The sequence below is a fragment of the Heloderma suspectum genome, chromosome 2, assembly GCF_057233095.1.
Source record: "Heloderma suspectum isolate Gila_16-S chromosome 2, 16-S_ref, whole genome shotgun sequence".
NCBI lineage: Eukaryota > Metazoa > Chordata > Lepidosauria > Squamata > Helodermatidae > Heloderma > Heloderma suspectum.
Window position 1 is genome coordinate 14,304,542 of NC_139459.1, and position 25,928 is coordinate 14,330,469.

Here is a 25,928-nt window from a genome sequence, read left to right on the forward strand (position 1 = left end):
AAAAGCAATTGTAAGTGAGAACGAGTGAGGGCGCTGTCAACGAAGAGGTAAGCACCCCAAAAAGTGAGCACCAAAACAAATGAAAAAGGAAAGCATTTAAAGAAAACAAACACCTGAAAAATGTTACATACTTGAAAATGTTTGTGAAAAACGGTAATCAGGTTTGGTTCAGCTACACGGGCCAGCCCCATATTTCAGGAGCGGCAGAGTGATGAACATCTTTCTGTAGCTCAGCAGGGCTTCTCATCCACTCCCTGAACTAGCACGACCCTGCTCAGCTTCAGGAGACGAGACTCCTCTCAGCCATGCAGTGCCATCTGAACCTCCTGACAAAGTGCTAACAGTTTAGACTTCTCTCCAAGAGTCCTGGCGTGTGTCACTGCTAAATTACTTAAGAGATTAATCTTAGGCACATTCTTATCAGCATAATTATGTATCCCAATCACTTCAAGGAAGCCTCTCCCAGTCAATCAGCCTAATGAACAATCTGTTCACGAAAACACTGGAAGGGCTGACAGTTCATCATGTTCAAAGCAAAGTTGTTCATCATTCACAGAGGTGCAGAAGAAACCTTCCCCATCTCAAACAAAGACAGTTTCCCAGTCCAGTCTCAATGTCTTAATAATGTGTTTGTTTGTTTAATAAGCTACTCTGTCCGAAATGACAGATCTCTTGAATGTCTCCTGCCACCAACACCCTCTCCTCACACACACACTTGATCACTTTATCTAAGCATTTCAGACATCTCTCCCATTAGGGATATTATTACTCTGCTAATGCCTGTACAGCTGCAGAAAATTAGAGCTAAACGCCTGGGAACCTCAGGGCTCTACTGAGATGCACTGATGATCACATTCCTGAAGTGTGAAGGGGATAAAGGAAGTGGTGTTTGATGGTTCTCATTGGTCCCGTCCCTGCTTTTCTTTTGCCCAGCCTCTGCAAGACTTCCTCAAAGGCTGCTGGTCTTTCACGCCAGGTGTTGTACAGGATACAGGAGTGACATAAGCAGACATCAGAACATAAGAGCCCTGAATCTGGATCAGATCAAAGGTCTATCTAGTCCGCCCTAATGGGAAGCCCACAAGCAGTATACAAGTGCAATAGCATTCTCCTGCCCACACCAACTGTTATTCAGAGACATACTGCCTTTGTCACTGGAGGTAATGTATAGCTTTCATGACTAGTAGAAATTGGGGAAGGGGGCCTGCACAAAAGCCCCTCCCCAAATCTCCCTGCATACCAACTCCATTTCAGACTTATGCACATTTAGTACAAAGTTCGGAAGAGTTCTAAGCTCATTCAGTTAACATGCTTAGAAACCTCCCTGCGATCATAAATGTGCTTTGAATCCCCCCTACCCTTCAGATCTCTGTGTTGAAAGTCTCCCTCCCCACCTTAAGCCCTCCTATATTCAGCAGAATGCCTGGGCTAAAGGAATCCATTTCTGGTCCATGTCAGTTTCAGTCTGTTTCTTGTCCATGTCAGCTTCATGTGCATTCAGTCATAAGTCTCTTCAGTCCAATTTCCACATCAGTCTGCATATGTGTGTGTTTTTAAAAAACACAACACACATATATGAAAATTCACATTGATTAATGCATGCCATTTCCTCCTAACATACACCATGTATAGGCAATTTTTTCCCAATGCATGCATTTTCATATGCAGTTTGAACTCATATAAGCAGTTTTGTACAAAATGTTCCAAGTACATGCATTTCTGTAACAAACGTTCCTTATTATATGCATTTATTAATTCAGCTTTCCCCAGCATAATCATTTTTGTGTGCAACTCTTGAGCAGAAAACTGAACCACACATTTCAGTGAAGTGCACAATCAAAAGGTTAACTAACTGTGTCTTGATCTACATATTAGTCTAGGACATCTCTGCTTGGAAGGCTGATGGTCTCCCTTTGTGGAAGTACTCTTAACACAGCGGTAGAGTACCTGGTTTGCATGCAGAAGGTCCCGGTTTCAATTCTTGGCAACTCCAGTCGAGCTGTGAAACAGCCCCCTCCGCCATGTCTGAAGCCCTGGAGACCCACTGGAGACCCACTGTAGATCAGGCATGGGGAAAGTGTGGTCCCATACTTGTTGCTGGACTGCAGCTCCCATCAGCCCTAGCCAGCATAGCCAACAACATCTGGAGGGCCACACATTCCCCATCCCTGGTGTAAAGAATTATAGACCAGCATTATCCAAGCTGGCACCTTCCAGATATTTTGGACTACAACTCCCAACATTCCTGGCTGCTCACCATGCTGGCAGAGGCTGATGGAAGCTGATATCTAAAACTCTAACGCAGTGGTAGAACACCTTTGCATGCGGAAGATCCTAGGTTCAGTCCCTGGCACCTCCGAGGAAAAGGACCAGGTGGTAGCAGGTGTTGGGAGAGACATTTCTGTGCCATAGACCTTAGAGAGCTAGTACCATCAAGAGCAGAGACTATACTGGGCTAGAATGGCCCATGGTCTAACTCAGTATAAGGCAGCTTCCTAGGTTTCTAAATGCCAGAAGGGCTTGTCAGCACTGTATTTACTGGCTCCACTCTTATGCTTTTACAGGGCCGGCCCTATTGTTAGGCAGAGTGAGGCAGCTGCCTTGGGCTGCAGGTGCTAGGAGACAGCAGTGGTAGTCCCCCAGCTATTTTGTGCTCTTACGAGAACAAAGCTGTGTGTGCCTCACAGCCTGTCCTACATGCCCTAAATTAGCCGCTTCCCTCAAATATGATGGAGGACTCTATCCTGTTGCCAGTGTTAAAGTAAGGTTCAAGTGCCAGTCCAGTTGGTTTCTCTACCTGAGATGGAAGGGGCCACCCCCTTGTCCTTTGCCTTAGGCAGCCAAATGTCCTGAGCCAGCCCTGCGCTTTTAATCGCAGCTTGACATACAGAAATACAGCTTTTCCTGTCATGAAGATAGGTCGTGGGAAAAACTTCACCCCGCTAAATGTATGTGCATCAAGCTGCTTCTAAAAGCACAGGAGTTGAGCTGGTAAAAGAACTGGCAGCATTATATCTTTATTGAGAAGCTAACCTCCATAGGGAGCTGCTAACACATGGCAGGTTTCCACGCATCTGCCAGGAACATCTGATTATGGTATAAAAGAGCCTTCCCCAATCTGGCTCCCTCCAGAGGTGCTGGGCTACAACAACCATCATCCTGTTGGCTGGGGATGTTGGGAGTTGTAATCCAACACATCTGGAGCATGCCAGCTTGCGGAAAGATGATATAAAAAGACAAAAGGGGAAGGGCTGTAGCTCCGTGGCAGAGCACCTGCTTTGCAGGCAGAAGGTCCCAGCTTCGATCCCTGTCATCTCAAGGTAGGGCTGGAAAACCTCCTGCCTGAAACCCTGGAAAGCTGCTGCCAGTCAGTGTCGACAGTACTGGGCTAGATGGACTAGTGCTCTGATGCAGAATAAAGACACTTTCTATGTTCCTAAGGTTTTAGATTGGAAGAAGGATTCTAACTGGCCGATCACTGTGGCCATCAGAATAAAAATAATAAAATGACCTTGGTACGTTTGATCCAAACCTCTTCAACCCAATATGGGTCTTTGCTCCCATATCTGTTAGGAAATTTCATGTCTCTAGTAGGGTAAGAACCATCTCTATTTCCAACCCAAGTTTATGAATGGGCAATTATTTACATCCTTTCATTCTTGCACCCTGGCACATAATTTATCTCACACTTCCAGGCTCTTCCAAGCTGAAAGCAATCCCGTCTAGATCTCCCCCTGTGCTCTCAGAAAGGTTTGGCAAATTCCAGCTGGTGCAGATGCTGCAAGGTTATAATAATGAGACACGATGGATTTGTCAAAGGGAATGCTGGATTAGATTAGCCAAAAGACCATTCCGGCCAGAATGCCAGATGGAGCAAAATGAGAGAAGACACAAAGCCCTGGGGATGAAAGGGAAACAAGAAAAGCTCAGAGCCAGGGTATGCTCAAAATAACTCATTGGTCAGAGGAAAAGAGAGAGGAGATGGAACTCTGTCAAGAAGCTAATAAAGAATGAGGCAGGGCTTTACTATGGTCTAAAATATATATAAAATTCTACATGCAGACTATCCAAATAGATATGTATTATCAATAGATATTCCAAATAGATAGGACATATTTGCATTTAAAATATACATATATCTTTTGGGGCATAATTTATTCTAGCTTTGTTATAGGGACAATAAGGAGTGAATGCAGGACAACAAAGGAATCTCCTGACCCCCATCAGTGGCAATCTTGTTCAGCTCCCCCTCTTTGATTTCTGAAGTTTTATACAAGAATTGCCCCCACACTTCAACATATATCTTACACAGTGACAAACCAGATGTCCCAACAGGAAGCCCACAAGCAGCAGCCAGATTGATAACAGGGGCAAGATGAACAGACCATATAACACCGATTCTGGCCCACTTGCACTGGCTGCCTGTATGTTTCCGAGCCCAATTCAAGGTGCTGGTTTTGACCTATAAAGCCATACACTGCCCGGGACCACAGTACCTGATGGAACACGTACACTATGCTCTGCATCCAAGGCCATCCTCCGGGAGCCTCCTCCAAGGGAGGCTCTGAGGGGAGAAACAAGGGAGAGGGCCTTCTCAGTGGTGCCCCCTCCCATTTATGGAACAATCTCCCTGATGAGGCCCACCTGGCACCAACATTGTAATCTTTTCAGTGCCAGGTTAAAACTGCCCTCTTCTCTCAGGCATTTGGCAGCATATAACGAGTCTTTTGATCAGGTCCTAGATGGCCTCTGACTGAGTATTTTAAATTGTTTTAGATATATATTGTTGCTCTGTGTGCTATCTGTTTTATGTCCTTACTTGAATGGCTTCATACTTCATATGATTAATTTTAATGATTTTTAATTTTTGTGAACTGCCCAGAGAGCTTCGGATATGGGGCGGTATAGAATCAGAATGAATGAATGAATGAATGAGCAGAACAGCACCCTCCAGACCATGTTCCCCCACAACTGGTATACAGAGGTATACTGCCTCTGAGACTGGAGGTAATATATAGCCATCAGGACTGATAGCCATTGATAGCTTTATCCTCTATATCAGATGCTGGGACAAAGTACAGGAGTGGAATCAAAGGTCTTGCAGGACTTCTAGTCCCGCCCCCTGCTCGAGCAGCACTAACAGATGACCCCCCCTAAGGCACCACCCCCAAAGGCAGCCTTTCACAACCTGGTGCAGTCCAGATGTGTTGGACTGCAACTCCCACCAAGCCCCAGCCAGCCATGTTCCCCGTTTAGCCTATGCAGCCTCCTTGGGTTCCTTCAGGGGCAAGGCTTGACCCCACTGTTATCTCCAACCCCACTGTTATCTCCAATCTGCGATCAGACATCAGAGATAACAGTGGGGATGTGGGTGTGGGGGACTCGCCTGGCACTGGGAAGAGTGGTCGCTCTTCCCAGTGGTGACTCAGTGGCTTCATGCGGTGCCCCCATGGGAATGGCGTGAGCCATGCAAAAGCCCAGGGATGTGGCTGGCATTGGGAAGAGCAGAGCCAGGTGAGCAGCTTCACAGAGCATGTGCTGCCCCATGGGGATGTCTAATAGACTCTCTTCCTTATACACACACAGACACACAGAGAGACATACACAGACAGCCCAAATATCCATCTAGAACAATGTCTTGTTTTCCACACTGGCCAACCCCGTGCCTCTCGGAAGCCCCCAAGCAGGGCACACAGGCCCTTCCCCACTGTTGCCTCCCCCAGTAACCAGTATAGAATGGTAGACTGCCTCTGACCAGGGAGGTTTGACTGGTAGTGATTGACAGACTCCTGCTCCTAGGAATCTACAAACCTTGGAAGCTGCCTTACACGGAGTCAGACGGTTGCTCCATCTAGCCCAGTACTGTCAGCACTGACTGGCAGCAGCTCTCCAGGGTTTCAAGCCGGGGATTGAATCTGGGACTTCCTTCATGCAAGGCATGTGCTCTGCCACTGAGCTACACCTCCCTACCCCTGCTCCCTTCTCCATGCATTCGTCTAATCCCCTTTGAAAGCCATCCAACCCAGTGGTCATCGCCACATGCCAGTCCCCCTGTTTAATTTTTAAAAAAACTAATATTAAGAAATAAAGATCAGGAAAAGGAAGGAGCCCGGCAGGTGCGAAGAGAGGCGTCTGCAGGCACATTGGTGCCCACGGACTTAATGTTGGAGACCCCAGTTCTAACATATATGAGAAGAAGACCTCTGCCAATCAGCGGAGAGTATTTGGGGCCAAGGGCCAAGGGTGTGATGAATTCCGTGTAATGCATCTTCAGATGTGCACTTGAGATACAAGTCTCCCCAATTTCTCTGCCCTCTTCTGGGACAAGTGTGTGTTTAAAGTAGGAATGGGTGAGAATTTCATTCAGTTCAAGGTCTGGTTAGGAATTGCCAAAATGTGCACATTTGTACAGAAACGGGAAGAGAAAAACAACAACATGAGACTGAAAAAAAATGAATCTGGGAGAAACTGAAACAAATAGATCGATCGATCGATCGATCCATCCATCCATCCATCCATCCATCGAAATAATGGGCTCTGAGTGCTCAGCTTTTAAAGGTCTGGGTTTGAATCTCTGTGTATTCAACCTTGTTTGTGAAGCCGAAACTTTTTTTCTGACAGGCTCCTCATCTTTAACAGCTATACGTTAGGCAGGTACAACATGGGTGTCTCCATGTGCCTACTGAACTTGGTGGGTGCAGATGGGTGAGAATTTTGTTTCAATTTGTTTTTGGTAAGAATTTACCAACATTCGCAAATCTTAAGAAAGAACTTGAGATTTAAAACATTTGAATGCAGGAGAAAGCAAAACTGAGTGATTTGTCCATCCACAGTTTTAAGGACCTCATTATCCAAACTTCCAGATCTCACTCATCAATCATATGGGTTACCTCCACTTTTTTTACTTCTTCAACATCCACTCCCATTACAGAGAATTTCTCCACAGAGGCATCTGCAAATTCATCCTTTCCTTCTGGGAGATCCAGCCATAGCCGTCCCGTCTGAATTTTTTGAGGACCCGTAATGATGACGTAAACTCGACTGTCCGTGCTGGAATCAAACTCACTGCCAGTGGTGATGATTATGTGGTAAGGAATTACTGAAAGCAAACAAGACAGCCAGCAAGATAGGTGAGACCTGGCAGGAGGAAAAGTGGGAGAGGACATGCTTTGCGTACGGATGATCCCAGGTTCAATCCCCAGTAGGGATGCATGAGAAATGCATTCAGTTCATTTTTGATCAGGACTTTCCCAGTTCTGACCTTCCAGACCAAACACAGACTTGAACATCATCTGCAGCTGAAGTCAGTACATTTCCGAGCTTGTAATGTGATTGGCAGACCAAAAAAATGTGCTTGATGGAATGTGTACATTTGAAAAATACCCATGGAAAAATGTGTACTTTTGAAAACTGCACACAAATAAGAAGAGCCATGCTGGATCAGACCAAAGATCCATCTAGTCCAGCATTCTGTTCACACAGTAGCCAACCAGCTGTTGACCGGGAAACCACAAGCAGGACATGAGTTCAACAGCATCCTCCCACCCATGTTCCCCAGCAACTGGTTTACATAGGCATACTGCCTCTGACACTGAATATGCTTTCATCAATGGGAGAAGAATGCATAATTTCAAAGATGCACACAACTGATGCATAATTTTGGGAAAATATGCATGGATTTTCATGTGAAAAGAAAAAAACACAATGCTCAGAATCTGATACTGACTCAGGTTGGGACAAATGTCAAGATGCAATTCAGAGAACTCTGGAGAGCTCAAGTTTTGCTGATTTGCACATCCCTAATCCCCAGCATTCCCAGTTAAAGGACCGCAGGCAAGAAGTGATGGGGGGAAAAACTTTCCTGAGTCCTTGCAAGGCCACTGTCAGCCACAGTTGGACAATACCAGGTAAGACGAATGGCCTGACTCCAGTTTAAAGCAAATGTAAGGTAGAGAAGATGAGCAGTCAAGAAGACTGATACCTTAGTAACAGGTAATTTGGGAAAGTCCTTTTTTATCTATGAGGAGCCACAGATCACTTGATAGTAAAGTTATGGAAACATTGGACAGTGCCATCTATCAGGCTTCAGATGGCTGAGATGTGGGAGGCTGAAGTGCAAACTTGAATAGACTCGAGTGATGGAAAAAGTTACTAATTTCCGTGATAGGGGATGGTCTGAAGTAGGGATGTATGAATTTTGTTAAATCCAATCCATCTGTGTTTCACAGATTGTGAGACATCTTCCATCCTCCGCTCATTGACAGAATCAGATTTTTTAAGGGATGTACAAGAATTTTGCTCCACTTGTGCTAATGTGCACTTGTGCTAACACACATTAGCACAAGTATGAATTAGTGAAAGTGCAAATTTGTGCAAAATTCTCACAGAACGAAAAATATGGTCTGCAAGTCTGCAGAATCTGGATGACTGGGAAAAAGCTGGTCTCTGTGGAATCTGCAAGTCAGACTCAAAGAAATCCAAATTCATTTGAATCTGTTGTGGATTTCTTGAACATCTCAAGTCTGAAGACACCTGATACAGCCACCTTGCTGAATCTAAGGGAGTCTGAGTCTGGTCAGTTCCTGGGAACTGCCATGTATTGGAAGAAAGGTGGGATATAGGTAGGATATAAAATTGGAAGAAAGGTGGGCTATAAAATGTACTAAACAAACAAACAAACAAACAAACAATGGTTCTTTTATAGAGGACACACAATGAAAGTGTTTGCTTTTCTTATCTTGGGCTTGGATCCAGTTTTACACTGGATCCACTGCACTAGCTACAGGGGTGCGCCTAGGCACTTGAGAAATTGGGGGCCTGGGCCCACAGAAGACAAATATGCACCAAATCTGCATGTGCTGATGAATAACTGTATATGCAGATTTAGAAATCATTACTAGAATTTATTTGAATTTCAAAGGAGGTAAGGTCAGCTAATTAATTTCTCATTCAAATCATCTCAAATAAAAATAAATTCTTCAATTAAATTTGCGCCCTGACCCAGATCATCCCAAACCAAAGGGGAAAATGTGGGGGGGGGAAGGGGGAGGGTGCTGCAGTATGTGGGAAGGGGAGAGTTAACCCTTTCCTCTCCAGTGGCAATCCCCTTTGAAATTTGCCCCCTGCAGGGCAATTAAGCTGAGCGAAAAAACACACTTCCGTTGGCACCAATGGATACTCAGAGCTTGTGGAATAGTTCTGAAGCCTTGGAAAATAGTTTGGGAGCCATGGCCTTATGAGCCCAGGCCCAGCAACGCCCCTGACTAGCAGAAGCAGACTTCCTCACCCCCCCTTCTGACAGCTCCTTTAGAGTTCTGGCTGATTCTGACTAAAGCCCAGAATGGATTCACAGCCCCACCAAAATCACAGTCACCAGCCTCTGCTGGTGCAGAGGGACCTTTCTTGAGCAGGGCACTTCCTCTTAAGGAAGATCCCTTTCTCTCAAGGAAGACAGATCCTGGATCCAACCCCTCAGTATTTAAAAGGGGAGACAGATTTAGAAATGCACATGACCATGCATATGGAAGCAAGATGTTTAAGCAGGAGCTATGGTAGCTCGGTGGAATAGCACATTTTACATCTCCAAGGGCCCTGGTTTTATCATTTGGCATTCCAATAAAAGGCCCTCTGACAGCAGAGCCTGAAGGGCAGATTGAAATCAAAGTAGCATCTCCTAGATAGATTGACACCGGACCAAACCAGAACTTGATTTCTGGAAACCCTAGGCATGGCCAAACAGGTGCAAAGTCACAAGCAAGGTGGGGTAGTAATTAGCTCCTCTGCTCTCCGCCCACACACACACACATTGTGCCCCTTTCCTCTGTGGCTTGGCCACAGTGGAACAGATTGTCTTGGAAGATGGTGGGCTCTCCATCATTAGAGGTTTTAAGCAGAAGCTTGATGGCCACCTATCAGAAATGCTGAAGTAGGGGAGGGATTTCCTGTATCAGCAGGGGGTTGGTCTAGATGATCTCTGACGTTCCTTCCAACTCCAGGATTCTATGAAAGAAAATACCTTTTTCTATCAGCTGGGGCACATTTTTAAGTTTACAAGTTCTGAAGTCTTCAGAGTTAGAAACAATGTTTTAGCATGCAAAACAAATCTACAACTCCAGCACTCCTCAGACAGCCATGGTGGCTGGAGAATGCTGGGTGTTGTAGGACTGTGCATGTGTATGTGTCTAAACATGCATATGATTGTTCCCTTATAGGGAAGTGTGAACTCACCCCTGTCCGAGTTCTCCGGATGCCGGCCCAGCCCCTGCCCGCCGGTCCTTGGACTGAGCTCAAGCCCTTCCCATGCTTGGTGAGCAGCCCGCACTCACCCCAGTGGCCTCATCAAGCTCTGCAGTTGCATTTTTTTAAAAAATAAAATGTCGACCGCAAAAATGCATGTTTTTGTATGTGCAAAAATGCACCTTTTGTGAGTGCACATATTCTCATGTGCAAAATGCACAATTTTGCAAAGGCACACATTAGTGTGTGCGAAAATGTGTATTTTTGGGGAAATGCGCATTTTCGCATATGCAAATATGTGCATTCGCAAAAATACACATTTTTGCATGTGCGCAAATATGCGCATTTTTGTGATCACCATTTTATTTCTCAAAAAATGGCAACTGCGAAGCTTGATGAGGCTGGCGGGGTGAGTGCAGGCCATTCGCTGAGTGTGGGGAGGGGTTGAGCAGGGGCAGGCGCTCGGCAAGCAGGGATTGGGGATGTGGGCAGGAGCAGGTCCGCCAGATTCCCGGACTGAATCGGGCACCCACACCATCCCTATGCCCTTAGTTGTTCATTAATTAAGTGCAACATTATGTTCTATGTGTTCTGAGTAGGGATGTATGGTTTGTGTAAAATCCATTATGTCTGTGTTTCGTGGTTTGTCAAGCGCTCTTCATTCCATTGTCCGCCCATTGATTTTTTCTCCAACTTTGCGCAAAGGCATAATTTCACAAATTCACATTTGCAAAAATGCACAAATTCCCCCAAATATGCATTTTCATACTTTAGCCGAGGGGGGAAATTAGCATATTTGGCCATGCTTTTTAAATTTTGTGTATTTTTCCATGATGAAATTTGCACAAACTTGGGAAAGTTAGAAAACTGGTCCGCAAGTCTGTGTCATCCACCCAACAGCAGAGAAGCAGTCTGCTGCAGAATCTGTGGGTTGGATCCATGACAATCTGAACTAATTTGGTTCCATTGCAGATTCCTCTGACATCCCTAGTTCTTAAGAATTAACCTGGCTACTTTTTAAAAAGTTTAAGTAATCTCATATATCCTGATCTGGGTGGATTCTGCAGCAATATATCTCAGTGAGAAGTAGGCCTCAGATTTACAGCTGTTTTATGGTGTCCACACATTCAAGGCTTGCATGGTCTTGTACATGGTTTTCTTACATGGTCCATCCGGAACAGATCCATCTGAACTGCTGGTTTTCTTATCCTTCACATTAGCATTGCTGTCCCGGCTCAAGGATGAGTCACCGACACTTTTGTGGTCAGGATCATAGGTCTAATAGGGGAGCACAAAACACACACAGGAGGCTAATCAGACCCAGCCTAAAGAGTGTACCTGGAGATATTCCTCCACATTCCAAGGAAGAATGTTATCAGAATTACCAGCATGAGTTACCCTAAGTCAGCTGTTTTTCCAAGAGCAATATGACTGCCTTTTCCTATATATATCCAGCCGACCTTTCAGATCATCAGAGGAGGCCTTGCTGGTCATTCTGCGATGCAATATCACGAAGGTGGGCTTTCTTGGTGGTGGAATCCACCCTCTAGAAAACCCTCCCCCATGTAATTCAGGTGGCAGAAAATGTGGTATGTTTCAAATGGCTCCTGAAATCGCACTTGTTCACTCGGGCTTTGTCTGGCTTGTAATTAATTGTGATTAATCATATGCTGCTTCACCTTCCTTGTGCTGTTTTGTATTGTTGCTGCAGCTGAAATAGTTTTAATAGCATATTTGAACTGTGGTTTGTATTGTTACTGCAGTTGAAATGGTTTTTAATGGTGTACTTAAATGTGATTTTTAGGGGTGTACGAAACCCCGCTTACCTGGCTCTGCCGGGTTCTGCTGGGGGGGGGGGGGAGGCGCTCCGTCCCTCCCCCTGGAATCCTGACCGGCCGGCTCCGCTCCGCGGGGATTCCGCGGAGCCACTGGCCGGCTCCGCCAGCAGCCAGACATCCGGCCGCTGGCTAGCAGGGACGCAAATGGTGGCGGCTACGGCCGCCGCCATTTGCATTCCTTATTTTTGGCCATCTTAGTCTAAGTAAATATTTATTTACGTTCCCCTTTATTTTCGCCGTCATAGTATACGTAAATATTTACGTAGATTAAGAGGGCAAAAATAAGGAACGCAAATAGCAGCAGCCGTAGCCGCCGCCATTTGCATACGTGTTTTTTTTAAAAAAACCCAGACGTGATAGGCTACGTAAATCTTTACATAGCCTATCATGAATGGAGGGGGGAACAGACTGCAAATGGCAGCGGCAGCCGTTCGGAAGACCAGCCACCACCGCCACCGAAGCCACTGCTGGAGCTGCCGCCATCCGGAACATCCGCCCCAGGTAAGTCAGGTCCTGGGGGGGATCCGCGGGGGGCGGGAGGGTGGCAGGCCGTTCCGCCACGGAGTTTGGGGGGCCGAATGCACTGGCATTCGGCCTCACCGAGATCCGTGGCAGAATTCTCTGACATCCCTAGTGATTTTTAATATTTATATGTGAACCGCTTTGGAGATCTTATTATATTAAGATCTCCAAATATTAATATTAGAAGTATTACTAATACATGAATAAATAATGGGGTTTTTTAAGTGAAATGTTTTCATTCTACAGTCTCATCTCTACTGTCACAAGCAAGTTGGTTACAGACAAAATTATTATTTTTTTGGCCTGGGAGGAAGTCTTGCTTTCAAACCTTTACTCTGCCATGGAGCTCAGTGCATGACTTTCGGCAAGTCTCTCTCTCTCAGCTTAACCTAACTAACAGGGTTGTCATGAGGGGAAAATGGGATAACCCTAGGGATGCTAGAGTAATTTGAGATGGATTAAAATGAGCTCGGATTTCTAAGAATCCGACCTGCGGAATCTGCTGAGGAGCGACCCCCTCAGGCCATGCAGAGTCCTTGAACTTTCGGATGATTTTTTTACTTTCCTGAAATTTATGCATATAAATCCATAGAAAAATATGTAGGTTTCTGCTGAGGAAACATTAAATGGAATGGGGGACAATACACTAAATGTTACTTACTGAGGTAAATTATGTAAATACGTACGTAAATATCTACATAAATATTTAAGTAATTATTTCCGTATTTTTCCGCATGACGAAAAGAAAAACATGTGCATCCATCTGTGGGCGGATGACAGAACGAAAGGCGCCTGACAGTATGAGAAACACAGATGGAGCGGATTTTACACAGTCCGGACATCCCTAGATAACCCCCATTTATCTTTTCCACCAGCATTGCATCTTCTCAGTGTCGCCCGGCGGAGCTTTTCCGAGTGGTTCGCGGCCTGTTACATTCTGGGCCAGGGAGAGAGACGGTGGAACCCTCGGTAGCACGCTGTGACGAGTTTGCGCGGCACTTTAAGGATAAAGTCACTCAGATTCGTCATGAATTGGACACCACCATTAATGCAGTCCCATTGGTAGAGGCGTTCAGAGCACCGTCTGGTCCAGTTTTATTGGATGAGTTTCAGTTACTGAGGCCTGAGGATGCGGACAAGGTGCTTGGCCAAGTCCGATCGACCACTTGTGTGCTTGACCCTTGCCCTTCATGGCTTATTAAATCAAACAAGGAGGGGTTGTCCGGCTGGGTCCAGGAGGTTGTAAATTCCTCCTTGAGAGAGGGAGTGGTGCCTGCCGCTTTAAAAGAGGCAGTAATTAGACCACTCCTGAAAAAGCCTAACCTGGACCCAGAGGATGTTAACAATTATAGGCCAGTGGCCAAAATCCCCTTCCTGGGCAAGGTGCTTGAGCGGGTGGTTGTAGGACAGCTCCAGGCACTCTTGAATAAAACGGATTATCTAGATCCATTTCAATCGGGCTTCAGGCCTGGTTTTGGAACGGAAACTGCCTTGGTCGCCCTGTGGGATGACCTCTGCCGGGACAGGGACAGGGGGAGTGCGACCCTGTTGATTCTCCTGGACCTCTCAGCGGCTTTCGATACCATCGACCATGGTATCCTTCTGGATAGGTTGTCTGGGTTGGGAGTTGGAGGCACTGCACTACAGTGGTTCCGCTCCTACTTGGATGGCCGATTCCAGAAGGTGGTGCTGGGGGATTATTGCTCTGTGCCATGGCAATTGTGCCATGGGGTTCCACAGGGCTCTATTCTATCCCCCATGCTGTTTAACATCTACATGAAACCGCTGGGGGAGGTTATATGGAGGTGTGGGCTGAGGTGCCATCAATAAGCGGATGACACCCAGCTCTACCTCTCTTTCTCATCAAAACCAGGTGAGGCAGTGGCTGTTCTGAACCAGTGCCTGGGCACGGTAATGGACTGGATGAGGGCTAATAAACTGAAACTCAATCCAGACAAGACGGAGGTACTGTTAGTGGGTGGTTCGTCTGCCCGGCTAGGTGATATTCAACCTGTTCTGGAGGGGGTTGCACTCCCCCTGAAGGATCAGGTTCGTAGTTTGGGGGTGCTCTTGGATCCAGAACTGTCACTTGAGGCACAGGTGAACTCAGTGGCACGGAGCACTTTTTATCAGCTTAGGCTGGTATACCAACTACGCCCTTATCTGGACAGAGATAGCCTAGCTACAGTTATCCATGCTCTGATAACTTCTCGTCTGGATTACTGCAATGCGTTATACGTGGGGCTGCCTTTGAAAACGGTCCGGAAACTTCAGCTGGTCCAAAATAGGGCAGCAAGATTGTTAACAGGGACTGGCCTGCGAGCTCATATTACACCAGTACTTTTCCAGCTGCACTGGCTGCCAGTCCATTTCCGGGCCCGATTCAAAGTGCTGGTGTTAACATTCAAAGCCCTTAACGGCTTGGGGCAGGTTACCTGAAGGATCGCCTCCTCCCATATGTGCCTGCCCGGACCTTAAGATCATCGTCAGCGGCCCTTCTCCGTGAGCCCCTGCCAAAGGAAGTGAGGCGGGTGGCTACTAGGAGGAGGGCTTTTTCTGTTGTGGCACCCCGGCTCTGGAATGAGCTCCCTAGTGAGGTTCGCCTGGCGCCTACATTGTACTCTTTTCGGCGCCAGGTGAAGACCTTTTTATTTTCCCAGGCATTTTAGCTTTCTAAATTTTTATCTTTGCTGTTTTAAATCTGTATTTTAAACTCCTATACTGCTGCTAGGTTTTATTGTGGTTGTATTGTTATATTGTGGTTTTAATGTTCTATATATTTTAAATTGTTTTATTGTGTGTTGTTTGGTTTTAGTTTTTGTGAACCGCCCAGAGAGCTTCGGCTATTGGGCGATATAGAAATGAAATGAAATGAAATAAATAAATAAATAAATAAATTTATTCTCTCCTGAACTCCTTGGAGGGGCAGAAATCAAATGTAACAAAGAAAGCTTAGTGATTAAGCCCTTCTATTTTAAACAAGCCTGTCACCCATTTAAAGAAATCTTAGTAGATCAAGCATATGAGTCTTAGGGCGCAATCCTAACTAGATAGGCAGCCGCCTCTGACCTCAGAGGCAACCACCTGTCCAAAGCAAAGCATGAGAGGCATGGGGGGGATCGTTCCCTCTGCGCCTCTCCTCAATTGCTATTTTTCACTAGACAGCCATTTTTGGCTGTCTAGCAGCGGGGGGGGGGGGTCAACCAGGAGAGGAAGCTGCTGTATGATACATCGGATGTGTCATACATGCAGCTCCACTCTCCCTGCCCCGGAACACCCCCCAGCCCAGCCCTTTTTTAGTTGCTCCACGCTCCTCTTGTCAGCGTGGAGGACAGGGCTTCTCTGTGCTGCCTCTGAGGCAGCACAGACAAGAGGGGCGGTCAGTTTTCCGTTTCCAGTTCCTGGAAATGAGCATATCCTCAGTGTCTAGTGGGCCATAGGATTGCTCTCTTAGTTGATTGAGCATATGAACTTTAGTCGATTAATCTACTGATTGAACTTGCATATGGATAAAAGCAATAGTTTTGAAGCAAGAAGCTGTCTTTGTTTCTGGATGATGTGCACATATGTCTTAGCAAGCACCATCAGAGAAGAGGCATTCCTCGTTTGAGAGAAAAATGAGAGAATGCCTCTTAAGATGGTGCTTGCCATTTGCAGTTATGACAAGTACTTGAATTATATATTTCCTACCTAATTAATCAGAGGCACTCTTTTAGTGGAATAAAATAGTTTAATTGATTAACCAATTAATCAATTAAACATTGCATCCTGTGTAAAATTAATGCAGAATAATATTCGTGCAAGTGCCTTGAAGAGAAGGGAAAATTGAGAAAGATGCTTTTAAGTGTGGATTGGATACTTCTTTTTTTTTTTCTTAGCAGTGGGATGGGGTGTGGGGAAATAATTCAGTCTGAAAAATAGTTCTGTGTAACTCAAAAACTCACCTATTGAATTTGGAACACCAGTGACTTCTAACAACAGGGTAGAATTTCACTCGCAGAAGTGGTTTGTAAGGAGAAATGAGCAAAAAATTTTAAAACACTTTATATGGTGAAACTGTGATCAGAATGAAAAATAGTCATAAACGTTATTGGGGTTTGGGGGCTGGTGTAATAGTGTGACTAAATGTAAAAATCCCCCTGCATGTTCATTGGAATTGTTTTTATTAAACCTAATTAGCTTTGCCTCCTTAAAAGGAATTAATAATAGTGGCTAAGTAAGCCGAGTCCCACTAGGCCCTTTGCAGCTACATGTATTAGATGCAACCCATCAAGCTTGTCCCTGGAGTAGCTCCATTTGCCCTGGTGTTAATATGTGATCGTTTCAGTCGTAACGTGCAATTAAAACATTGCTGAGCCCTGTAGAACGAGCCCTTGCAAATCAACCAGCTTCAGTCAAATGCAGCACCAGGCCGTGCTGGGTGAAAGGGGGAGCGCTGCCTATTAATTTCGATCCTGTTAATTAATCCGCATACTTTGAATTCTAATTAGCTACATTTTCAGTGGCTGTGGCATGCAGAAGCTTACATTTCCACATGGAACCACACACAGTTCACTGAGAAAGATTAATGGTGCCAGACCAAGGCCAAATGAGGCTTGTGTGACTCATCCTTGAGTGGAAGTCAATGCAAAGGAGGCAATATTGCACGACGTGTCTTGGCCATACAAATTGATCCATGACCATGACATGGGGGAAGCGGAAAGACACAAGTGTTTGGCCTCCCACAGTACTAGAATTCAGAGTCACCCAATAAAACCGATTGGCAGATGGTTCAGACCGAATAAAAGGAAGTACACAGTGGCCTGGTTCAGATGTCACAATAATCCAGGTTTTGGGGGGGTTGATGTGAATGAATGGAAGCAAGTGAGCATGCTGGTTCCCGCCACCCGATCACTCCCACTGCAAGTGGGTGGAGCTAAACATCTTAGGGATGCTGTCCCTGGGTTGTTTATGTGATGTCCGAACTGGGAATTCTGGGTTGTTGAGGGAAAGACAATCCAGAGTTGGAACGCATGTGGGTCCCAACCTGGGGCTGTCTCTTCCCTAAGAACCCAGAATTCCTAGTTTGGATATCATGCTATCCAACCCAGGGGTGAAGGATCCTGGGTTGTGTTCCGTCCCTGGGTTGTTTAGCCCCAGCAGGAGTGATCGGGCAGTGGGAGCCAGCTGGTATACAACAACCCATAGTTAAAAACAACAATCATGGTTGTGATGTCCAAACTGGGCCAGGGCATCATTCATGTGTGGAATTCACTGCCACAGGATGCGGTAATATCACTAGCTTAGATGACTTTTAAAGGGAATTGGACAAATTCATACTAGCTAATATGCTGCTGAATGTCAATGGAACAGAAGGAGGTGACAAAAAGGAAGGTATGTTGACCTCAAGGCAATCTTGGGGGCTTCCAAGAGGCATCTGGACTAGGTGGACCAGATCTACATGTAGGGATGGGTGAGACTTTCATTCGGTTCCTTTGTTTATATGTAGGAACTTATTAAAATTCACAAAGTCCTCCATAAGATTTAAAAGGAATCAACTTTGCTGCAATGTGGTCCATGCAGGGCTCCATGAGCAGGTTCTCCGCACCAGTAAAAATCTTTTCACAGGACATACTTCCTGGTGGGGGTTGGAGTGAGCATCATCTGACTGGCAGGGGCTGCTCAACCAATAAAAGAGGCTTCCCCCCTCTCCCTCCCTTTCTCCTTTCCCCTGAAAGTCCAGATGCACCTGCATTTCAGGAGCAAGCCTCATTGAGCACAATGGGAGTGACTTCTGAGTAGGGATGGAGGAGAATTTCTCCAGGAATCTCGGGGAGGCCGAATGCCAACGCATTCAGCCCCCCAAAATTGGCAGTGAAATTCTCCACCACCCCCCCGCCACCCCCCCAGGATGGGACTTACCTCCTGCGAATGTCCCTCTCGGCGGCGGGTCCCAGCCGCCGCCATTACAAAATAAAGTAAAAAAAAAAAACACGTGATAGGCTACGTAACTATTTACGTAGCCTATCACGGCTAGATTTCCAAAGTCAGCCATGATAGGCTACGTAAATCGTTACTTAGCCTACCACGGGTGAATTTGGGGGGGGGGGAAGTGCGTACGCAAATGGCGGCACCCATGGGCGCCGCCATTTGTGTTCCTTATTTGGTCCCGGGTAGTCTACGTAAAGATTTACGTAGACTATGGCGAAAATAAGGGCAACGCTATTTGCGTTGCCCTTATTTTCGCCGTAGTCTACGGAAATCTTTACGTACGCTACCCAGGACCAAATAAGGAATGCAAGTGGCGGCGGCCATGGGCACCGCCATTTGCGTACACACTTTTTTTTTTTTTCCAAAGTCACCCATGATAGGCTACGTAACGATTTACGTAGCCTATCACGGCTGACTTTGGAAATCTAGCCATGATAGGCTACATAAATCGTTACGTAGCCTATCACGGGTGTGTTTTTTTTCTTCTTTCACTTTTGTATTTCGCGGCCGGGGAGACGGGGCGCTTCTCCCCGGCCTGAATTTCGGCCGGGCGAGGCGGGGTGCCTCCCCCCCCAGCCTGAACTTCAGGGGGAGAACCGAAGCGCCTCCCCCCCACCGCAAAGCAAGCTGCGGGACCAGGTAAGTGACTTTCGTACATCCCTACTTCTGAGCAGACAGACATATGCCTGTCCTGGGAAAGAGAGCAGGAAACACAAAGGGGACCGGGTAAAATGAGGATTCATAAAATCAAAAAGAGATCATTGCGCTACATGATTTTTAAAGGGGAGACCCACAAAACCACCATCCAATCGCAGAGCACATCTGCCTCCATAAACTGAACCAGAAAAATCACAGATCTGCCACTCATGGGCATAGCCATGGCTCAAAAACATGGATCCTTATCAGGGATCTGCCTGATTTCATATGATTTTGCAGAGCAAATCCCCGAAACCACCATCCACTCACAGAACACATCTGTCTCCTAGGGGTGTCGGAGAATTTCTCCACGAATCTCCTGGAGGCCGAATGCCAACGCATTCGGCCCCCCAAAATTGGTGGAGAAATGGTCCCCCCCGCACCCCCCCGGAATGGGACTTACCTTTGTCGAATGTCCCTGGCGCTGGCGGCTCCCGGCTGCAGCGGCCAATCTTCCGACCGGCTGCCACCACCGCCATTTCCAAGGAAAAAAACAACAACAACAAACATGATAGGCTACGTAAAGAGTTACATAGCCTATCACGGCTAGATTTTAAAAAAACACCGTGACAGGCTACGTAAATCCTTACGTAGCCTATCACGGCTGACATTGGGGGGGGGGAAAAAGCGCGTACGCAAATGGCGGCGCCCATGGGCGACGCCATTTGCGTTCCTTATTTGGGCATGTGTAGTCTACATGAACATTTACGTAGACTACGGCGAAAATAAGGGCAACGCTATTTGCGTTGCCCTTATTTTTGCCGTAGTCTACGTAAATCCTTACGCAGACTACACGTGCCAAAATAAGGAATGCAAACGGCGGCGCCCGTGGGTGCTGCCATTTGCGTACATGCTTCCCCCCCCCAAGTCAGCCGTGATAGGCTACGTAAGGATTTATGTAGCCTATCACGGCTGACTGCAGGGACGCAAACGGTGGCGGTTACGGCTGCCGCCATTTGCGTCCCGGCAGGAGACGAGATTCACAGCCGGAGGGACGGGGCGCCTTCCCCCCGGCCAGAGGTTCGGCCGGAGGGACGTGGCGCCTCCCCCCTGGCCAGAATTTCGGTGGGGAGGGATGGGGCGCCTCCCACCCCGCCCAGAATTTCAGGGGGAGGGACGGAGCGCCACCCCCCCACCATGAAGCAAGCTGTGGGATCAGGTAAGGGACTTTCGTCCATCCCTAGTCTCCACTGACTGAACCAGAAAAATCATGGATCTGACACTCATGGGTGCAGCCACAGTGGAAAAAAATGGATTCAAGGCAGGGTTCCTTAGAATTCTCATGATTTTTATAAGGAAGATACCCCCAAACACTGTTATATCACAAAGCATATCTATGCCCACGGACCGAGTGACAAAAACATAGATTTGCGGGCTTCATAGCACAGTCATGTTATAAAGCCATGGATAAGACACCCAATTCAATATGGATCCTCTGAATTTTTACATTGGGTCCCCCCTGCCCAACCCCTGTCTCAACAAAGCACAGAACTCATCTTTGTCCAAGTATGCACGCTAAGAATCCCAGATCTGCTGCTTTACCTCAAATGGTGTGAAACATCATATGAAAGCAAGAGGATCCCTGCCTTGGATCGCTGTTTTTGCACCGTGACTGCAACCATGAGTGGTGGATCCATGATTTTTCTGGTGCAGTCCATGGAGGCAGATGTGCTCTGTGATTGGATGGTGGTTTGAGGAGTCTCCCCTTTAAAAATCATACGAAATCACGAGGATCCCTTTTTTATTTCATGGAGCTATGTTTTACTTTCTTCCAGCAAAAAGATGGAAACCAGCCTCCATTTTAACTCTCAGGATCTCTGTAATGAAAGGGCACTGTGTCTTGTCAATTGAGGGGGTAAATCACTGATGGAAACACCCCCAAGGACTGCTAGCCGTCTCCTGCTCACGAGGAGGAGACAGTGAGCAGCAGGGACGTGCACCTCGCCTTCTCCTCCTGCCTGGGCAATTCACAGTGCTTTCTGCTTATAAGGCTATGTGCACACAGACTTCCAATCACCACGTTTTTTAAAAACATGGCGATCATGGCAGAGGCGGAAGGACCGGCGAGTGGAGCAGGGGCTGGGGTGTGTGTGTCTCACTTCTCACATCCCTAAGTAACACCACCAGAATGATCTCTGTCTCTGAAACACAGCTATTATTCTTCAATTATTCAATCTTCCCCCACCTCCTCCACCACTGCCTCTGACTGGAGATTGCTGGGTTATGTTCAGCCCTGATTTGGCAACTAGAATTTCCATTCACCAAAGCTCCCTCCTCCTCCTCCTCCTCCTCCTCCTCCTCCACCCCTTACTGAACTTTCTGAAGCTGATACTTTTGGTGCCAGGCTGTCTGGGTTGCTCAGAACGAATCACGGAGTCAGATGAGGTGCTTCGTATACAAGCTGCTTTGCTCTGGGGTGCCTCGTTGTTATTCTGCTCCGCACAGGATGTGCCCATAGACTTATATGCAGGATTCACGGCTCTATTTTGCATATAGGTCTATGGGCACATCCTGCCGATCGCCATTTTTTAAAGAAAAATGGTGATCGGCGTGTAGGCGGATGGGCCAGGTAAGCCTCCCTCAAGCTGGGTGGCTCTGCAGAATCCTTGCGGAGCAGAGCTGCTCCGGAGGATTCCGGGGGGGGAGGAACGGATCCCCCCCCAGGCGGATTCCCCACCGGAACAGAGGGTGGGGAATCCATACATCCCTATCTTGAGTTCACTCTTCTAACAAGCAGATGACTTGCCTGTATTAGGTATGCATGCCATACCTTTGCTACACTCAAAATTAGTTGTATGATGAAAACTTTGGGCTCAGATCTGAGTGGGGCGGGCATAGGCCACAAATTCAGAGTCAACCTACATTTTCAGTGGTGGCAGCTTGATCATCAGTGTGGGGTGCAAGAGTTACCACCACTTCCCAGAGCTCCTCTCAGAGGGAACTGATTGGCAGCCACTATTTTCCTTCCTCCAAAGACCCACTGGAGTTATGCTATGTCATCCTGTAACATTACCTCAGGGGCTTTGAAGGAAAGGAAAATGGAGACACCCCCTGGGAGGAACACTGGATGGGAGTGGTGAGTTTGCGCTCCACCCTGTAATTTCAGGACCCCCCACAAGAATCAGCTGAAATGCCCTCCTTTTGTGGCTTATGAATAAAGCTACGAAAGGGAGAGAATTTTCACTCAACGCTAAAAAGAGACTTTTGACCCATGTTGATAACATTATTCAGGGGTATGGATGTGTGGACCCACCCCCATCTGGGTTCTCTGGGTGCCTGCCCAGCCCCTGCCCCCACTCACTGGTCCCCAGACCGCGCCTGAGCCCCTCCTGTGCTTGGCGAGCGGTCCCCGCTCACCCCGGCAGCCTTGTAGAGCTCTGCAGTTGATTTTTTAAAATAAAATAAAATGGTGATTGTAAAAATTCGCATATCTGAGTATGCGAGGAAATGTGCATTTTTCAAAAATACACATTCACAAAATGCGCATTTTCATATGCACAAAAATGCGCATTTGCAAAAATGCACATTTTATGCATGCACAAAATCACACATTTTTGCAATCACCTTTTTGTTTTTCAAAAAATGGTGACCGTGGAGTTCGACGAGGCCATCGGGGTGAGTGTGGGTTGCTTGCTGAGTGTGGGCAGGGGACGAGTAGGGGCAGGGCCTCAGTGAGTGGGGCTTCGGGGTGTGGGCAGGGGGGTTTCTGCCAGATTCCTGGAAGGAATTGGGCACCCGCGCCATCCCTATTCGGGGTGGGCCAAATCAGGTCAACCTGGGCAACCAGTCTGGCCCTTCAGGGGTCTCCAGTTGGCCACACCCCTTTCCCCATGCCCTCCACCTCTCCCCTGACCCCTGATTGTTTTGTGGTTTTTGACTTTTGTACAGTTTGTTCCCCATTTTGAAAGGTTGAAATGCCTCTCATAAGGCTTAGTTATTCATAGTGAAAACTTTAAGCTAAAATGTGCTGGTGTTTTAAAATTTATTTCTGCCCCTCCCCTTTTGTCTTTGGCCTCACCCACCACTGGAATGCGGCCCCCAAGAGCTTCTCTGAAATTGAATCCAGGCCTCAGGCTGAAAGAGGTGCAACACCCCTGTCATAACAGAAATAGCAGTACAGGAGCGATTAGAGAGAAAGCAAAAGAACCACAGCAAAAAGAATTCAAAATTGTCTTTGCAATTCAGTTTTGAATCTATCTACAAAGCAGCTTTTCACCCTTGCTGTGATGAATCTTGCTTCTCCATAACAGAAATATTTCCTCCTCAGCCACCGAGACCTGAAAAAGGTGCTCTGATGAAAGCGGCATGTAATATGCGTTACTTTCCCTAGAAACCTCACTGCAGTACTGATAAACACTGGAGATAGAAAAAATGCATAGTTTTTCAGACAGTTGAAAGTGGCTTGAGAAACATCCCACTTCCCAAGTGTTTTATCCATTATCTGCTGCTAGCAGAAGACTGGACTGTGGCTGCAGCAATTTTCAGCCGAAGAAGAAAGCAAAAAGACCCCTACAAAGATGATTTTTACCAGTTGTTGCAAATAACTGTCAAAAATAAGGAGATGTTTAAATTATAGCAACCCCCCTCCCCACTACTCAATTAACTGGTAAAAGCAAAGACCATTTTATTTAAGAAGGCCTTTAGCCTGTGAGTGGGTCTGTTGGATTGTGTGCTGTTTTAATAATATTTTTTTCCATAATTGTAATGTTTTAATTATATTTTAATGTGTTGTCTTAATCAGTTTTCATTGATTTCATTGACCCACTCATAGAACAAAGTTCTTGAATAAAGTGGCTTTTGTACGGGACAGATGATGGAGAGTGGTAATTAATCCGCATGAACCCATGAAGGTCTCATAGGGTGCGCTCCTCTGCACGTTCAGACAGGAAAAAGTCCTGTAATTCCCAGCATATGCAACATGGCTGGTTAGAGGGATGCTGGGAGTTGCATGTCCAGGCAGAAAAAAGTCCTACAACTCCCAGCATCCCTCTAGCCAGCCATGTTGCCAGGCGTATGCTGGGAATTATAGGACTTTTTTTCTGTCTAAACATGCGTAAGATTGCACCCTTAATTAGTTTAGTAGTACACACTGGGTTCACGTGGGTTAATTACTGCTCTCCTTCATCCTCCCTGTACACTGATTATGTTGGCATCACCACGATATGCACATGGCCACCTCTGGTCAAAAAGGGTTTTGCCGATTTTTGAAACGGTTGAGCTGAAAAAGTGGGATTATGCACCATGAACATCGACCCCTCTTTCAAGCCACCTTAACCCTTTGGAAAAAATCACTGAGTGCCTCCCAGGCATTTAGACCTCTAATTGGTGGGGGCCCTGCCCCATCCCTAAATAACATGGTGATTTACTTTTTCCAGAAGTATCCGCTCAATCTTTTGGTCCTCCTTCTTCCTCGAGAGCCAGCGTTCACACTGAAACAGGTACAAGTCATCCGTGGTGTCGTTCAGCACCTCGACTTTCTCCAGGTACCAATCTGGCCTCGGCAGAGTGTTGTCATGGCGGATCTTGATTTTGTAGACAGTGCCGAGGTCCACAGCTTGGATTGTGAATATATCTTCCTGTGGGAGAGGGAACGGAAATAATTTCTCCAAGGGTGTATTTGTTATGCAGGCAGAAACATGTATAGTAGAGTGCTCTGGCTGAGATCCAAAGAGCCCTGAACGGGAGCCTGGGCATTTCTGTACACGCACTGTGACTCTCTGAATTTCCTCTTACCTCTATGTGGCTTCTTGTGTTGCAAAGGTTGCTCTCAAGAGCACCCCCTGACATTTTATTTTTTCATGGCATTCCCAAAGGCCACAGGGAGCTGTAGGAAGAAGAGGAAGTCCCACAGGTCCTGCACCATAGGCAGAAGCTCCACCTATAACTCTTTCAATCAGTGTTTGAACTACAGGAGGTCCAGAAGGGACTTAGTCCCCTTACATCCTGTGATTGCCTCCTTTTTGTAAATAGATAAAAGGGGGAAGGATTTCATGGAACTTGTGGAGAGTCAGGGGCTGGGGTTTGTGGATTTTATAAAGGACCCCCTTCCTCCCCCTTCCTCCCTTATCCAAGCATTGCTTTCAATCCTGTCCTAAATATCCAGTTCCACAACAAATGCATACCTCGCATACACTGATTATTTTTCATTACAACTCTGCTGGAGAAAACAAAAATTAGGAGGTCTTCACCGAGCCGCAACATTTTCCAAACTTTTTTTTTTACTTTGAGTTCAATGTTATTTATTTATTTTTTACATTTATATCCCGGCTTTCCTCTAAGGAGCCCAAGGTGGCTTACATAGTCCTCCTCCTCTCCTCTGTATACTCACAACAACCCTGTGAGGTAGGCTGGGCTGAGAGTCAATGACTGGCTCAAAGTCACCCAGTGAGCATCATGGCCGGGTGAGGACCCAGATCTCCTGAGGCCCAGTCCAACACTCTAACCACTACACCACACTGGCTCTCTAGAGCCAATCCAGAGACATTTGTACTTAAAGGGGGCTAGTAGCATGTGTGGTCCTTGATAGGAATAAACATTATCCATTGCATTGCATTGTGATGTACCACATGATTGTCCTGAACAGAGATGTGAAGGCCCAGAAAAAAATCTGGACAAATCTGGACAAAACACAGTTTTTTCCCGTTTTTTTCCGAGGACTGTTTTTGT

The 25,928-nt window shown here is 46.5% G+C and overlaps 1 protein-coding gene across 1 annotated transcript in view; it reads right to left on the reverse strand.

Annotated features, from left to right (window-relative positions):
• The window catches only part of LOXHD1 (lipoxygenase homology PLAT domains 1), a 260,472-nt gene that overhangs the window by 51,444 nt on the left and 183,100 nt on the right, over positions 1-25,928 (reverse strand). Inside the window, exons 31-33 of the mRNA XM_084829637.1 lie at positions 24,629-24,838; positions 11,400-11,514; positions 6,891-7,099 (exon numbers count right to left, since the gene is read on the reverse strand). Coding sequence (XP_084685763.1) covers positions 6,891-7,099; positions 11,400-11,514; positions 24,629-24,838 — 534 coding nt within the window. The remainder of the gene's footprint in view (positions 1-6,890; positions 7,100-11,399; positions 11,515-24,628; positions 24,839-25,928) is intronic.